Below are 17,799 nucleotides of genomic sequence, written 5' to 3'. Positions count from 1 at the left end.
TCCTCGTGTGGGATCTGAAAAAATTGTAGAACCTATGGAAGACGTTGAGGAAGTACGAGTGTGTGACCTCGACCCTACCAAGATCCTCCGGCTGGGAAAGAGCCTAGAACCAGAAGAAAAAGAAAAAATAGTTAAAGCACTAAGGGCAGCCACAGATGTTTTTGCGTGGTGCCAAGGAGATATGAGCGGCATAAGTCTGCATGTAATTACCCATGTCCTGAACGTCCATCCGAAAGTGCCGCCAGTTCAACAGAATCGGTGCCCCCTTGATCCAGTAAAGGCAGAGGCTCTGGAAAAAGAAGTGGACAAGCTACTGGCTAATGGCCTGATCCGGGTCGTATATTATTCGGAGTGGCTAGCCAATCCGGTACTGGTACCCAAGCCTAATGGGACATGGTGAGTGTCCATAGACTTTACTGATATAAACAAAGCCTACCTGAAATATTGCTTCCCTTTACCCCGGATTGACCAAATGGTGGACGCCACCTCCGGATTCAAGCTACTGTCCTTCATGGTGCCTACGCCGGCTATAATCAGATTAAGATGCACATTGCAGATCAAGAAGGCACTAGCTTCAGGACCAGTAAGGGGGTATACTGCTACCTGGTCATGCCCTTCGGACTAAAAAATGCTGGTGCAATGTATCAGAGAATGGTTAACCGGATGTTCAAAGGCCTTCTGGGACGGAATATGGAAGTTTACGTAGACGACATGCTGGTCAAATCAAAGGCATGTGAAAGTCATGCAAACAACCTCGCAAAATGCTTCGAAGTGGTCCGGAGGTATGGAATGAAACTTAACCTGAAGAAGTGCACTTTTGGGGTCAAATCAGAAAAGTTTCTTGGATTTATCGTCAGCGAAAGAGGAATAGAGGCAAACCCGGAAAAAATTCAGACTTTGCTAAACATGCCTTCTCCCAAGAAGCACAAAGATGTGCAAAGCTTGATCGGGAAGGTTTTGGGTTTTATGCCCTAAATAAAACTCTTTGCAATCTGATTAGTTATCAATGTAAGAAATTTGAAGTGATTGATGTTTGCATGAATTTTACATGCTAATGGTTTAATATGTTTATTACATTCACACACACAAAATCAGTTAAATCCAGATCATATGCTTATTCACAATTACAGTATCGTCAACACAGTGGAATGTGATTGTGATCATATGAATCAAAAGACTTGGTCCCTGTTTCATCAGTGTTATTGGATTTACACTAATGTGATAATCAGCGATGATGTGTACTTACACTTGGAGTAAGTATTATGTTCTTTCCAGGACATTAGTAAAGTATACTAGTTTCGAATGTATGGAGTATACATTGGACTGGCCCGATATTGCAACTAAGTTTAGATATTACAAACTTACCGTTATATATATCTTTCCAAGTCAATATCAGTAGTTGATCTTAAGATTAAAAGAATCTAAATCCTGATATGCTTAGGCTCAACTCACGAGTGCTATTCATGTTCTTTGATTTATTAGTTAAGCCTACTTTTAGGTCAGGGTGATACGTATATTTTGGGAACATGATAGTATGATTGAGTGGGAGTGCTGAACATAAATATGGAATCTATAACTTCTACTGGTGTATAGAAGTCAAGTGATGATTCCCTTCGAGCTTAGCAAATAGAAGTAAATGGATGAGCTCTTGTTTAACTGACTAATTATCAGATCACTAAACACCATTTACAGGTAGCTAAGTGTTTTAAGGGGCAAAATACATTGAGGGGTGAGAACGGTAAAGAAATCCCATCTTGATGTAGATCATCTATATAGAGGATCTTTAAATCACAATAAGATTATAACAATGGTTAAATGAGATAGCATATTGATATCGTGGAACATATAATATGCTCTCTATATAAGTCTGAGAGTGCAATTCTAAGTTCTAAGAGTGGATTTAACGAAGAATTAATAAGTAGGAATTTAGTTGGTAAATTTGGTTCACTTATTGGAAGCTCAGCATATAGATCCATGGTCCCCATTCTAGTTGAGAACATTCTGCTTGTAAGACTCATTAATTGATTCGTGATTGATCAATTATAATTCTAAAGTTAGACTATGTCTAATTTGTGAATTTTAACTAAGCAGGGGTGAAATTGTAAAGAAAAGAGATTCTAGGTTTATTTATTTATTAATGGACTTTATATGTCTAGTTAATAATTAAATTAAATGACAATATTATTTAATAATCTATTTTAGTTATTAAATAATTAGTTTTGGCATTTAAAAGGTTAGAATTGGAAAATTAGCGTTTTTGAGAAAATAGAAATAAAATTTGTTAAAACTTCAAAATCAAGTGGGGCCCATTAACACACCATGGCCAGCCACTATTTGTGGAATTTCAAATTGATTTTTTCATTATTTTAATGCCAAATAATTCCTAATCTAAACCTAGTAGTTTTCTATAAATAGAAAGTGATGGCTCAGTCAAATAACAAGTTTTCATAACATCTTCTGACAGAAATTTCTCTCTTCAGAAAAACTGAGCCTTCCCTATTCTCTTCTATTGCCCGAAACCCCTTCTCTCTTTTCCTCTTCTATATTTCGTGACCCTAGTGAAAGAGTACGTGCCCACACACAACAAGCAGTAACTCAATCATAGATTGGAAGACTGTGAAGGATCAAACTTAAAGAAGAAGGACATTCGGGCTCAGATCTTGATTATACTCTGCTACAGAAAGGATACAAGGGTTAGAGATCTGAGTGGAAAGAGACATTAATTCTGCTGCATCAATGTAAGGTTTTCTTAACTTTATATGTGTTTGTTTTATCGTTTTAGAAAGTTCATATTTAGGGTGTTAAACAACATACTTTTGAGTAGATCTAAGATCCTGGTAAAATAAATATCTAACAACTGGCCTCAGAGCTATGGTAATTGATTTGCTTGCAAGAAATTTGGACTTTAAAACGATTATTTGTTATTTGGATGGTTTCATGTTGTATTGAGTGTTATATGATAATTGATTGATGTTTGTGAATTTTCGTGAAAAATAATTGAAATATTGTTTCTAGAATTATTTTTATTGGATGGTATGGAAAAAATTAAGCAAGTTACTTTTTTACAGAACTCAATTTCGATTTAATTTGAATTAGTTATGATTTTTTAAAGTTTCGAAAAATATCGGAGTCGTGCATCTAGGCACGCGCGCGCGCACGAGGCTTGTCCCTCGGACACCACGCGCGCAGACAACCTGGTTGTCTGAGATTCTGGGCTCCGCGCGCGGACATGGCTGCTTGCAGCCTTCTGCGCCGCACCATCTCGCCCATGCAGCCTCCTTTGTGCGCGCGGACAGTATGCTTGGCATACTGTCCGTACAGCTCACAAATTTTTCGTTTTTCTTCGTTTTTTCATGCTTTTTCATAGATTTAAGTTCCGATTTTTTGTGTAGTTTTGTATTTATATATTTACTATTCCTAATTCAATTCTAATTATCATAATTAATTTATTTAATATTTCTTTAGTTTAATTAATGATATTAGTGTAATTTGAATTTGAAATTAGTAAATATCTATCTTTTTGCTTAAATATCTTTCTTATTTTTAAATTTGATTATGTCTTATCTTATTTTTAAATTTAAGGTCAGATATTAAATTTTTTAAATTTAATTTCTTTTAAATAATTTGACCTTATTTAAATTTAAAATAAGATAACTATAATCATGAAATTTTAAATAGATGTAAGATATTTTGCTAACTTTTAAATTTTGTTATTTTATTTATTTAAATTAAATTTAAAATCTGAAAAAGATATTTAATTTATCTTTTTTAATTTTTATTTGATTTTTATTTATAAAATAAAATATAATTTTTAAAAGTAGTTAGCAAAAAAAAAAATTGAATTGATATTTAGGTTAGTTGAAACCTAATTTTTCAAAATTGTAGGTTTAATTTTAAATATTTATTTTTAATAATTTCAAAATTTAAATTAATATTTTTTTATTTTCGAAAATAAATAATTTTTTTTTAATTTTTCGAAAATTAAATCAAAATTTTATTTTTTATTTATTTATTTAATTATTTTTATTTTCGAAATTATTTATTTAAAATTAAATAAATCCTACTTCCAACTATCCAGCTAACCTTGTTGCAGGAGTATGTGGTTTTAGCTTGTGTGTAAGTTTTCAAAACCTATTATTACTTGATTGCAAATAGCCATGGTTACTTTTTTGCCAGATCTAATGATCTGATGGCTCCCTTGGTCAAGTTAATAATTTGTAACAGGTAAACTTTACAATCTTCTTTCATCTCTGTATGACCTAGCAACATGATAGGATCCATCCAAGTGTGTACCAGTGTGAGCCTATGTGTTTATTTTATTATATATAGATGCATATAGGTTGTTGCTAAATAAAATGTCACACCTTGATAGATTTTATTTAGGTCCATTTAGTTATTGGACCTATTCAATTAATAACAGTTATTTATTTTAAGGTTAAATTCCTCTCTTTTGGGCCTTGTGTGAGAGTTGGGAGCCATAGAAGTGGGTACGACATACTGAACCCAGCACCCCCTCACATGAACTACCCCAATTGTGAAGGCCCATTTGCCTGATTTAAATAACTGTACTAGGTTAATTATATTAGTTTGACCTAATAAAATTTAATTAGCAACATAATTAACTTAAAATATATGAAATTTATTTTCATTTTAATATTTTAAAGTTAATTTTAAGAAAAACACCTTTAGTTTTAGATATTATTTCTAGACAAAACTATTTGTATTTTTCTTGTATTTAATTAAATAGAGAATTTTAACTAACTAGATTCTTTCTGGAGCTTATTTAATTAAATATTCCTATTTAAGTTATAAATTAGTTGTATCAACTGATTTTTCTTATCTAACTTAAATTTGAATATTTTATTTAAATTTTAAATTAAGTTGAAGAATCCTAGGCATTAGTTATTAAAGATTTTTAAGATATTTTTTAAGTTAATATCTTTAAATTTTAAATTAAGTTGAAGAATCCTAGGCATTAGTTATTAAAGATTCTTAAGATATTTTTTAAGTTAATATCTTTTCGAATATTAACTTAAAATGGAATATTTTTGATATTTTTTAAGTTAATATCTTTTCGAATATTAACTTAAAATAGAATATTTTACAAATTAAGTGGTTATAACTTAATTTTTGATATTTAATTAAATCTAAATTTGAAATTATTTAAGTTCTAGATTTTTTCTAAACAACTTAAATTAGATATTTTTCAAATTTTTGTTGAAAAGATACTTAATCAAATAAGATATATTCTAGATAGTTATTTCTAGACTACTTATTATTTCTAATATTCAAATAGAAAAAATATTATACATTGTGAAATTAATTATTTAAATAATTAATTTTGGTACAATTTTATTTAAATATATTTTTCCTAGTATTAAACTAGAAATTAATAATTAAGCCTTCTCTACACTTAATTATTTATTTCTTAAATTTAATACATTTAATTAAATTGAAAAATTTAAATATCTAAGTTGATTTTCATCATGATACTTAAATATTTATTTTTCATGACACTTAATTAAATAGAAAATTATTTTTAGGTTGAAATTTAATTTTTCAACCTAAATTTAAATAATTTTCAAAATATATTTTTGATTTTATTAATCAATTTCGAAAATTGCATTTTATTTATGCAATATTTTTGAATTTTTTTTGGAAAAAATAGATTGAGTTGTAAATTAATTATTTATTTTAATTAATTCTTGGGCCAACTTAAATCAATGATTTTTTCATATATTGATTAATTTAAAATAAAAGAAGGTTAAAACATATTATTAGAAATTGAATTAATTAGTCAAAAGAAAATCTAGATAGGTGATATTTTTGCTTGAAGTATTTCTTTTCTAATTTTTATTATATTCGAAATTTGTATAATTTTTATACTTTATTTTTCGAATACAATAAATATATTCTCAAGGAAATTTTTAAGTTGCTAATTAATTTAAATTAATAAAACTTAAATTAATTTCCTTAATATTTATATTTAAGATTATTACTAAGATGGAAATAATTAATTTTATTTCAAATCACCATGTAAGTATAATTTTTTAAATATTATATTAAATTCTTATTTTTGAATTTTTTAATTCTAAATTCGAATTTAATGAGTATATTTATTAGAATAATAAAGAAAATACATTTTAAAGAATGAGCTTTATTATTATTAAGATATTCGATCTCCATTGTTGGTTTTACATCACGTTTGTTTTAGTGAGTAATCCTCCCTAATGGAGGAACGTTCATTAGCAATTTCGCACCGTTTAATCTCGAAAGATAAGTAGTTTGTAAGTGTTTTATATGGTATAGATCACCCTAATTGTGGCGACCATATTTGACTTGCAAATTGCGAAACAATGGTAGTAGCTCATAAGATAGAATAGCCTTGACTCTCGTCTAAACGGGACAACGCTGGATTCCAATCTTGATCGAATAAAAGGTTGCTAGAATGTTTAACATTTTAGATGAGCTAAAAACTCTATTCAATAGATGGTAGCTTTGACTCTCGCCTAAACGGGACACTGATATCAATTTATTGAAAAACCTTGGAAATTATTTAGGATTGAATTTTTTTTAAGTATTTTCTCATATCATTCCTACTTGCTATGTGCTTATAATTTCTGAATTGATTTTTGTGTTAAACCATTATTAATTGATTTCTATTATTTTGTAGTATCCTGTATTACCAAAATGAATCCCATGTTATCACTGTTGATTGAAAATAAGCTGAATGGTTCTAACTTTCCTAAGTGGAATGAGAACATTAATATTGCTCTCATAGGAGAAAGTGCCTTGTTTGTTTTAACTGAGCCGTCACCTGAAGTGCCTGGGGACAATGCATCCAAAGCTGTGAAAGAAAAGTATGAGCGTTGGCAGAAAGCAAATGACAAAGCTATATACTTTATGCTTTCCAGCATGGTTGACACCCTCAAAACTCAATTTTCTAAAACCGAGAAGGTTGTTGAAGTTATGACGAAGTTAAATGAGCTATTCGGTAAGGCATCACTTCAGTCACGCTTTGACGCGACTAAGAAGTACATTAATGCACGGATGGAACCTCATCAAAATGTGCGTGACCATGTTCTCTTCATGGCAAGTTATTTCCAAGAAGCCTAGGATCATGGTGCTGAAATAGATAGTGCTACTCAAGTAAGCCTTATCTTGAATAGCCTGACTCCAGCATTTCTACCATACACATCAAATTATGTCATGAATAAGAAGGAAATAGACTTTCATGAGTTAGTCAATGACCTTCAAACTTATGAAAATTTGATTGGAGGACCCAAGAAGAAAGGGAATAAACCTCACAATCCTGGGAATGGTAATGGGACGATGAAACCTGAAGCAAATGTTGCCTCTGCTTCGAAACCCAAATCGAAGAAGAAGTGGAAGAACACCAAGAAGCGTACAAAAGCCATGAAACAGGAAAAGGCTGCTGCTTCTTGTGATGCTACACTTAAAGGAAAGTGTTTCTACTGCAATGAGAAAGGTCATTGGAAACCCTAGTGTCCTAAACTTCTTGCAAAGAAACAAGGTATTTCTAATTATAAACTTTAAGAGTTTTAGTGAATTATTATCCAATTGGATTTATGATTCTGGACTAACTTTGTTTATTTGTTTTCTTCTTCTTATAGGCCAAGCTACTTGAACTCAAATGAGTTGGATCGGAAAGCTGGACGAAGGGTGAAATCGTCCAGATGAAGATGAAGCTCTTCAATTTTTTTTTTTTTTGAATTAATTGTTTTAGTTTAAAGACAATTTGGATTTCAAATTTTAGTTAGGGATATTTATCCCTGTTTTTCTCATATTGTTGCAATATTTTTTTTATCAATTAATAAAGTTTCCTTTAATTTTCGAATTCAACAATTGCAATTTATGAGATTGAGCTTCATTTAATTTATCTTCATCAACTATTACCACATTATATTTATATGTTTGTATGTGTAAGTGTTTTTATTATTGATGCAAATTCTATAATATTTACAACTCTTCATAGAGTTATATTAAATAAACACTAGAAACTATTTCTATGTTTATTAATAATTGTTCATTCTAATACAATCATTAAGAATTTGTTTAATAAAAGGATCTTTTGATCTGATAGGGGTGGAGAAAAGTTAAGAAAACTATGCAGTTCAACGATCTTTTATATCTAATGAACTCTGGATAGTATTCAACTCCACATAAACTCTATCACACTTAGAGAATCATGATCTTTACAAGCTTTAGGGGTGGATCATAATCTCTATACTTAGGGGTGGAGTTTATCCACAATACCCTACATGTATATACTTAGGGGTGGAGTCTATTCCACAATTCCCTATGTAACACATATATTCTTTAAACATGGAAGTAATATAATGAGTTAGCTATTGTCAATATAAATGCTTGATCTTGATTGTATGTTCCATTTCGTTTTACTATTGTAAGTAAAAGTTTGATACCTATGAAAGTTCTTTGATAAAGTTTCACACTACCTTAATTGAGTGGGAGAATTTTAAAATTCTATACCCACCTTCATTAGGTTGATACTTGTGATAGGTACTTAAGAACACTACTGAAAAGCGAATCTAACCATACACATGGATAGGTATAACTTATTAGAATTATGAGAATAAGATAAAGAACTCTAGTTCAGTCTATTCGAATGACTTGAACCTAGAATTCTTAATCCTCATAAAATTTTATGGTATCTTAATTTTGATTACTTTATCTCTGGCATGTATTTTTCACTTCAAATACTAGTCTGCTATGTTGATGACTTAGTCTTAACTTAAAGTTTCAGACTAATACAAAAGTAACAGCTAGATAACTCTCCAAACAATCAGAGGTGAAAAGTATTATTTAACCAAACATCTGCTATTGAGTGGGAGCTATCTGAGATGTAATCAAATAGGGAACATTAGAAGATATTCAAGAAAGATTTATGAAAGTGATCTATATGTTAGATATTAAGGAACTGTGTATCAGTTGTCATTGTATCTCACCAACTCATTTCGAGATCTTTGAGATGGTGCTTACTTTGGGGGTGGAGGAATTATTCTATAATAATTCAAGCTCTACCAGAGAAGAGTTATAACTTTGTAAATTTCGAAAATACCAGAAAGTTATATTGCTGAACAAAAGTCTACACTGTATTATCTCAATTCCATATTTTAAAATATGAGAGATATGTCTTCTGTTAATTCAGATGTACTTTTAAAACAATAAAGATTTCAGTATCCCATGATGAGTAAAGCATATAGTAAAGGATGTTTCATAAATGAATTTATAAACTAGTTTCCAGAAGTTTGGGTGGATTCAAATATACTACACTTGATCTAAAGATCAATACATCAGATTGACCTATTTGCACAGTTTGTTTTATGTTAGTGCAAGTGGGAGTTTGTTGGGTTTTATGCCCTAAATAAAACTCTTTACAATCTGATTAGTTATCAATATAAGAAATTTGAAGTGATTGATGTTTGCATGAATTTTACATGCTCACGGTTTAATATGTTTATTACATTCACACACACAAAATCAGTTAAATCCAGATCATATGCTTATTCACAATTACAGTATCGTCAACACAGTGGAATGTGATTGTGATCATATGAATCAAAAGACTTGGTCCCTGTTTCATCAGTGTTATTGGATTTACACTAATGTGATAATCAGCGATGATGTGTACTTACACTTGGAGTAAGTGTTATGTTCTTTCCAGGACATTAGTAAAGTATACTAGTTTTGAATGTATGGGGTATACATTGGACTGGACCGATATTGCAACTAAGTTAAGATATTGCAAACATACCATTATATATATCTTTCCAAGTCAATATCAGTAGTTGATCTTAAGATTAAAAGAATCTAAATCCTGATATGCTTAGGCTCAACTCACGAGTGCTATTCATGTTCTTTGATTTATTAGTTAAGCCTACTTTTAGGTCAGGGTGATACGTATATTTTGGGAACATGATAGTATGATTGAGTGGGAGTGCTGAACATAAATATGGAATCTATAGCTTCTACTAATGTATAGAAGTCAAGTGATGATTCCCTTCGAGCTTAGCAAATAGAAGTAAATGGATGAGCTCTTGTTTAACTGACTAATTATTAGATCACTAAACACCATTTATAGGTAGCTAAGTGTTTTAAGGGGCAAAATACATTGAGGGGTGAGAACGGTAAAGAAATCCCATCTTGATGTAGATCATCTTTATAGAGGATCTTTAAATCACAATAAGATTATAACAATGGTTAAATGAGATAGCATATTGATATCGTGGAACATATAATATGCTCTATATAAGTCTGAGAGTGCAATTCTAAGTTCTAAGAGTGGATTCAACGAAGAAATAATAAGTAGAAATTTAGTTGGTAAATTTGGTTCACTTATTGGAAGCTCAGCATATAGATCCATGGTCCCCATTCTAGTTGAGAACATTCTGCTTGTAAGACTCATTAATTGATTCGTGATTGATCAATTATAATTCTAAAGTTAGACTATGTCTAATTTGTGAATTTTCACTAAGCAGGGGTGAAATTGTAAAGAAAAGAGATTCTAGGTTTATTTATTTATTAATGGACTTTATATGTCTAGTTAATAATTAAATTAAATGAAAATATTATTTAATAATATATTTTAGTTATTAAATAATTATTGTTTATTCCAATGGGGTGAACCCCTATTTATACAAATACAAGAGTGAGATATTAAGAAACTAAGAAAAAGGGAAAGTAAGAAAAAGAGGAATGTTGATTACAATTAATGGTAATAAAAGATTTGGACATCCACATAATTATTAATATTTATAACACTCCCCCTTGGATGTCCATAATAACTACCTTATTAAAAATCTTGCTGAAAACTTGATCAAAGGAAAAAGAGTATAGTGTAAACTAACTCCCCCTCATTTAGGCATTTGTGGAGATCTTCTAATCGACGAATTTCGATCTTGTCTGCTGTCTTCTCAAATGTTGATGTTGGTAATAACTTTGTGAACAAGTTTGTAAGATTGACACTTGATTGAATATGTTGAACACCAATATGTATTTTCTTGAAGCGTATAAAGAAGAATTTCGTGAAATGTGTTCTAACTCTATCTCCTTCAATGTACCTCCTTTTAGTTGAACGATGCAAGCAGTATTATCCATAGAGAATTGCTTGGGTTGATACTTCTTTCTTGAGTGCAATCCATATGTTTCCCGAATATGCTATGCCAATGATCTCACTCACACACATTCTCTACTTGCTTCATAAAATGCAAGTATGTTAACATGATTTATAGTTGCCTCGTTAAAAACCTTGCCAGAAAAACCCAGTGGGACAAAATCTGAGCTAGGGAAAAGAGTACAATATATATTTCATATTCATAATTATTTGCAAGTTGCCTCATTAAAAACCTTGCCAGGAAAACCCAGTGGGACAAAACCTGAGCTAAGGGAAAAAATGTGCAACATGAATATGTCTCCCCCTCATGCACATATGATCCATAATTCTTTTGGTGATAATATATCTCATAAGATTATTGTTATCACTTTTAAAATATCACCATATATAATCTTTGATCATATATTTTCTATAACTCTTCTAGAGTATGTATGGACTTCTAAATTATAGATGAGGGGTTCGTGGAACATTAGTCTTTATCCAACTAATTGTATCATTCATGTGTGTACACAACTTTGTTCATACTAAAATTTAAAATTTCAAGTAGATATGAACATAACACATTAATGATAATATAGATTTTCGTTTGTAACAATGATGGTACTCCAAGACCATATATTTGATCCATCTTGTTGTATGATCTTAATTTCCATATCAAATGATCATATATCTATAATTCTTAATACATATGAAGTACTTCAGGACTTCAATACTAATGAACAAACTTTATACATTAATATTTCTCAAAATACAAAAGAAATAAAAGTTTGTTCTTCAATTAATCAAAAACTCTTCAAGAGTCTATCACAACGTATAATTTACGTATTTATATTGCATAGACAACCATAGGTATTTTTCAAATAATAATTTACTTACATGTCTTTATTTCATACAAAGATCTTTGTCATATAGTGCGCGCGACTTTGAATTTATATCACTTAAGACATGTATTAAATTCTTCTAGAATTTTTAGATAAGGCTTTTTTCAAATTCTCACTATATTAGGAGCTCCAAATAAATAACCTTTTGTTGCAACATTTATGTGACGCTTATAAATCCTCATAAAATATATTCCAGGCTATAATCAAATCATGATTATATTTTCTCAATATTTAAGCCTTACTTCAATCAATCTCATGTCTATGCAAACTTTGTACAACAATTCATTATGTACAAATACATATATGCAAATTTTTCATTAGAAATATTTATTTGCACACCCTACAGGTCTTACTTCACTTTATGTGAGTAAATTTGCCTGGACTGAGTCATAATATTTTGGCCAAAAACAAAATGTATGTCGATGATTCTCAACAAATCTAATACCATGATCCTTGCTATCTCATGTTAGTTTATTGCATATGCAAACATTCAATATTTATTGTCGACAAAAATTTCAATAAATGATAATTTCCTCCCATATTGACATAACTTATAGAGATCTCTTTAAATTACATATTTTTCAAATATGTTTATCATTTATAGGTACCTATATAGAATCACTTCAGGGATTCAATTATGATCAAATGTGTTATGTCTAACTTCTCTTGGGAGTCTTTTCGAGTACCGTTTTCATCACGGTTATCATTTTAATACTTTATAACAATAAGGTATCTCCATGAGTACCTCTAGATTTAACAACTTCAGGGCAAATCAAATGAACATTTATTAATAATTTCTACATTGTTCATTTACGCTTCAGGCGTTTTCAACTCATTCTATCTCAACTTTGAATAATATTGATTTGCAGTTGGTATATATCATTTTGAACTATATTGTTCTTATATACTTTGTGCAAGGATCATTTTTCAAAAATTATCATCGATCCCAACTGCTTCTCTCCCCCTGATCGAGAGAATTTTTAAAAATTGTGATATCTAATAATATTAATATACCTGTAGGGATTTCAGTATATCACAATGAATCAATATTTGTTTAAACTCATATATACTATATGACATTGAACTTCAGGTTCAATAAACTTCAGTTTCAAGTTCAATCCTTATGAACTTAATTCATTTCTAAGAATGAGTCATACGTGTATAATTAGAAATACATAAATTTACACATTTTGTAAATGCATGATTATATAATCTTATCACATCGATAAGAAACTATGCAATAAAAATCTAACAATGGCTCAAGATTGTTAAGAAAATATAATTTAAATATTTTGTATGTGCAAATATATGCACATTCTTCTTTTGAGCCTTATAAATTAACAATGAGAAGAATCTTCTGGTTCTTCAACAAAATTTAGTCAAATTCTTTGACAATTTATTGCATATGATTGATCATGTCAAAATAATTCAATTCATGAACTTCAGGTTCACTATAATTTGTATTTCAATGAAACTTTCAAAATGTAATGTAAATTCATTACAACATAATCATTACAAGTTTCATTTTTATATACACGAATAATAATAATTATATTATTCTCCAAAACATATACACTCTTCAGGAATCACTATCATCAATTCAATGATTTGTATAATTTAAAAGATACATGAAAACTTCATCATGTTATTGTAATGGTCAAATAGATATAACCATAACATATCATTCATTTTTCTTGATATCTTTTTAACAAGTCGTCTAATTTATTAATAGACTATTCATCAGTCTAATTATCATGACTTGATATATTATATATTTAAATGTACAACAAGTACATATAATAAGTTATTTATTATCACTTTCATAACTAGATAAAAGTTACACATCTAGGTACATACAAAGACATTTTACTACTCAAAGTAGCAATTGTATGTAAGACTTCTTCAGGAAGCTTTTCAACTAATCATTTTGTGATTCTTTATCACTTTGATTATATTGGATCACTAACAAATATTAGCAAATTATGTATCCACTTTTGGGAATATGCAAACTGAATTATATAGTAACTATATATTTACATATCATGTACCAACAATAGTTTGAAACTATTGATTTCAAGAAATAATAAAATATGTATATATTAATTTGCTTCTGGCATTACCAATATATGTGAAATCTATATTCTTTGAAATAGAATTTCATGCCTATTCATTCTCTTTAGGTAATGATATTTAAATATTCTAAATGTACAATAAATTTGTACAATTCACATTCTATTAAATAATCAAGTATACTTTTATCTTGATTATAAGTGTGTCCGTACTACAGGTACGCGACCACTATTATTAAATTTCACACATGATATATAGATTTCATGCACTTTGATTGTGTGTGGTATCTCATCTTTTGGTTCTTTCCACTTTTTTCTGGAAATATTTGAGTAGTAAATAATGTCATTGATTATTTAAAATCATTACATTCACTTCGGGGAATGACATTGAACAAGTAGAACATTATTATAAATTTCTTAAAAATTTATTACTTGTTCATCCATAAAAATATAAGAAATTATTCAACAATTTCTTTTACGATATTTCAAAGAATATATGAATGCAATTTTTGCATAGTCTCCAAGATGTATGCAAAATTTAATCTTTAATATATGTCAGATTCAATAATTTCTAACATTGCAAGTAATAACAATGTATAATAACATGACTATAATACGAGGAATCTTTAAAAGTAATTGACTTCAATTCGTATCATTCTCTGCAGGGAATGATGAACAATAAATACATGCCTCATGTATTTAAATAACATTAGTCATGCTCATTGTTATTCTTATACTTTGATGTTTCAATGCAATTTTCTTAACATTCTTTTTGGATATTCAAAACCCACTATAAAATTGTATCAATAATAATTATTTTTAATGATTCATTAGTTGTATTCACATAAATACAATCATTTTTTTTACAAATATAAAACATTTACTTCAGGAAATGTTTGTCAAAATCTATATCGATATTAGATTACTTTTCATTGTCCTCAAAGAATACAAGAACATATATATAAATATGTATTCATCTCTTTCATTATATATCCATCAACTATATAATGAATATTACGTTTGCATAATCTTCAGGATATATGCAAGATTTTATTGAGGCGCATAATCATCAGGATATATGCAATATTTTATCGAGGATGCATAACCTTCGGGATATATACAATTTTTTATCGATGATGCATAATCTTCAGGATATATGCAATATTTTATCGATGATGCATAATCTTCAGGATATATGCAATATTTTCTCGATGATGCATAATCTTTAGGATATATGCAATATTTTATCGATAATACATAATCCTTGGATATATGTATAATTTATATAGATTTTCTCTATCATATCATAGGAACACATATATTGTAAATATTATGAATGATAAGAACATAATATATATATGAAATTAATTATAAATATATAAAAACATATACATACATATATAATATATAGATATATAGATAAAAAGAAAAAGGAAACCAAATGATTTTTGAAATTGTTTCAGTCAGATGAGTATATATATAAATATATATTTAGTGTATCGTGACTTTGAAACAATTCAAGAACTTTAACAAAATACTTACATTGGGTCTTAGGCAGAGATTCATGCTTGAAGCTTGGGCAGAGACTCGTGCTGATAACGTGTTATAAAATAATATAAAGTAGATGAGAAGAAAGAAGAACAAGATGAAGAGAGAAAGAGAAAGTGAATGAGAATTTCTGAGTTGTTTATTCCAATGGGGTGAACCCCTATTTATACAAATACAAGAGTGAGATATTAAGAAACTAAGAAAAAGGGAAAGTAAGAAAAAGAGGAATGTTGATTACAATTAATGGTAATAAAAGATTTGGACATCCACATAATTATTAATATTTATAACAGTTTTGGCATTTAAAAGGTTAGAATTGGAAAATTGGCATTTTTGAGAAAATAGAAATAAAATTTGTTAAAACTGCAAAATCAAGTGGGGCCCATTAACACACCATGGCCGGCCACTATTTGTGGAATTTCAAATTGATTTTTTCATTATTTTAATGCCAAATAATTCCTAACCTAAACCTAGTAGTTGCCTATAAATAGAAAGTGATGGCTCAGTCAAATACCAAGTTTTCATAACATCTTCTGACAAAAATTTCTGTCTTCAGTAAAACTGAGCCTTCCCTATTCTCTTCTATTGGTCGAAACCCCTTCTCTCTTTTCCTCTTCTAGATTTCGTGAACCTAGTGAAAGAGTAAGTGCCCACACACAACAAGCAGTAACTCAATCATAGATTGGAAGACTGTGAAGAATCAAACTTAAAGAAGAAGGACATTCGGGCTCAGATCTTGATTATACTCTGCTACAGAAAGGATACAAGGGTTAGAGATCTGAACCGATTCATTTCCCGCTCAACAGACAAGTGCATTACCTTCTTCAATATTCTGAAGAAATGCCAGAAATTTGAGTGGACAGAAGAATGTGAGTAGGCATTCAAAAAGCTAAAAGAACACATGGCTAAATCTCCGATTTTATGAAAATTGGTTCACGGAGAGGACTTGTTACTGTATTTGGCCGTCTTCGAGAACGCAGTCAGCGCAGCCTTTGTTCAAGAAGAAGAAAAACCCCAACACCCCGTGTACTATGTCAGCAAACGTATGTTACGGGTGGAAATACGGTATCCAGTGATTGAAAAGCTAGTTTTTTTGGGTCCTGATTGCTTCAAGAATGTTAAGACCCTACTTCCAGGCTCACCCCATCAAGGTGTTGACAAACCATCCGCTCCGGCAAGTTCTACAGAAGCCGGAAGCATTCGGAAGACTCCTCAAGTGGGCTATGGAGTTAAGCTAGTTTGACATACACTACATACTGCGCACGCCTATAAAAGGACAAGTGCTAGCCGACTGCATAACAGAGTGCAATGAAGCAGAAGCAAGCGCGAACATACCAGTGCCACAAACTCCAACATGGAAAGTATTCGTGGACGAAGCGTCCAGTGAAAACGAATCCAGAGCTGGAATAGCAATGATATCTACGAACGGACTTCGACTCCAGGCGGTTCTACGCTTTGAATTCCCGGCTTCCAATAATGAAGCTGAGTACGAAGCCCTGATTGCAGGGTTGAAATCAGCAAAAGTCTTGGGAGCCATGAGAGTAGAAGTCTTCAGCGATTTCCAGTTGGTGGTAAACCAAGTGTCAGGAGAATATCAAATGTGTGGAGAAAAAATGGCTGCGTACGTAGCAATTTTCTGGGAGCTGCTCCATGAGTTCACGGATTATAAGGTGGAAAGAATCCCTAGAGAAAAGAATGTCCACGCAGACTGTTTGGCTAAGTTAGCATCAGACAGCGAGGTTGAGAAACTGGGGGTGGTGCCCGTTGAACGCCTCACGGAGCCCAGCATCAAAACCAAAAATATTGTGGCAGCAGTTTAGCCAGACCCCAATTGGATGATCCCTATCATCGAATACATAACCAAAGGCGAGTTACCTCAAGAAAGGGCACTGTCTAGAAGGATACAGTACCAAGCGCACCGATATGTGATGATGGATAGCATTCTCTACCGAAGAGGACTCAGCATACCATACCTAAGGTGTGTATCGGACTCTGAAGCTAAGCAAATTATGCTAGAGGTCCACGAGGGGTTCTGTGGAGATCATATAGGAGGCCCAAGTCTCTCAAAGAAAATATTGAGACAAGGATACTTCTGGCCAATAATGAAGAAAGACTGTATAGACTATGTCCTGAAATATGATTCATG

General features: G+C 30.6%; 1 protein-coding gene across 1 annotated transcript; it reads left to right on the top strand.

Moving 5' to 3' along the window:
• The first annotated feature begins 639 nt into the window (after positions 1 to 639).
• LOC133034562 (uncharacterized) lies at positions 640 to 17,473 on the top strand. Its single transcript, XM_061109668.1, has 2 exons — positions 640 to 961; positions 16,929 to 17,473. The coding sequence occupies exons 1-2, from the start codon at positions 640 to 642 to the stop codon at positions 17,471 to 17,473; spliced, it is 867 nt and encodes a 288-aa protein (XP_060965651.1).
• Positions 17,474 to 17,799: the final 326 nt, after the last annotated feature.

This window comes from Cannabis sativa, chromosome 2 (assembly GCF_029168945.1).
Source record: "Cannabis sativa cultivar Pink pepper isolate KNU-18-1 chromosome 2, ASM2916894v1, whole genome shotgun sequence".
In the NCBI taxonomy this organism is placed as follows: domain Eukaryota; kingdom Viridiplantae; phylum Streptophyta; class Magnoliopsida; order Rosales; family Cannabaceae; genus Cannabis; species Cannabis sativa.
Note: the sequence above shows the minus strand (reverse complement) of the source record. Positions and strands in the feature narration are given on the sequence as shown.

What these genes read in the sequence shown, in the direction of transcription:
- LOC133034562 (XM_061109668.1), top strand. Translation starts at nt 640, where the DNA reads ATGTATCAGAGAATGGTTAACCGGATGTTCAAAGGCCTTCTGGGACGG. An exon ending in CTTGATCGGGAAGGTTTTGG is followed by an intron (nt 962 to 16,928) that starts GTTTTATGCCCT and finishes CGCCTATAAAAG; the next exon opens with GACAAGTGCTAGCCGACTGC.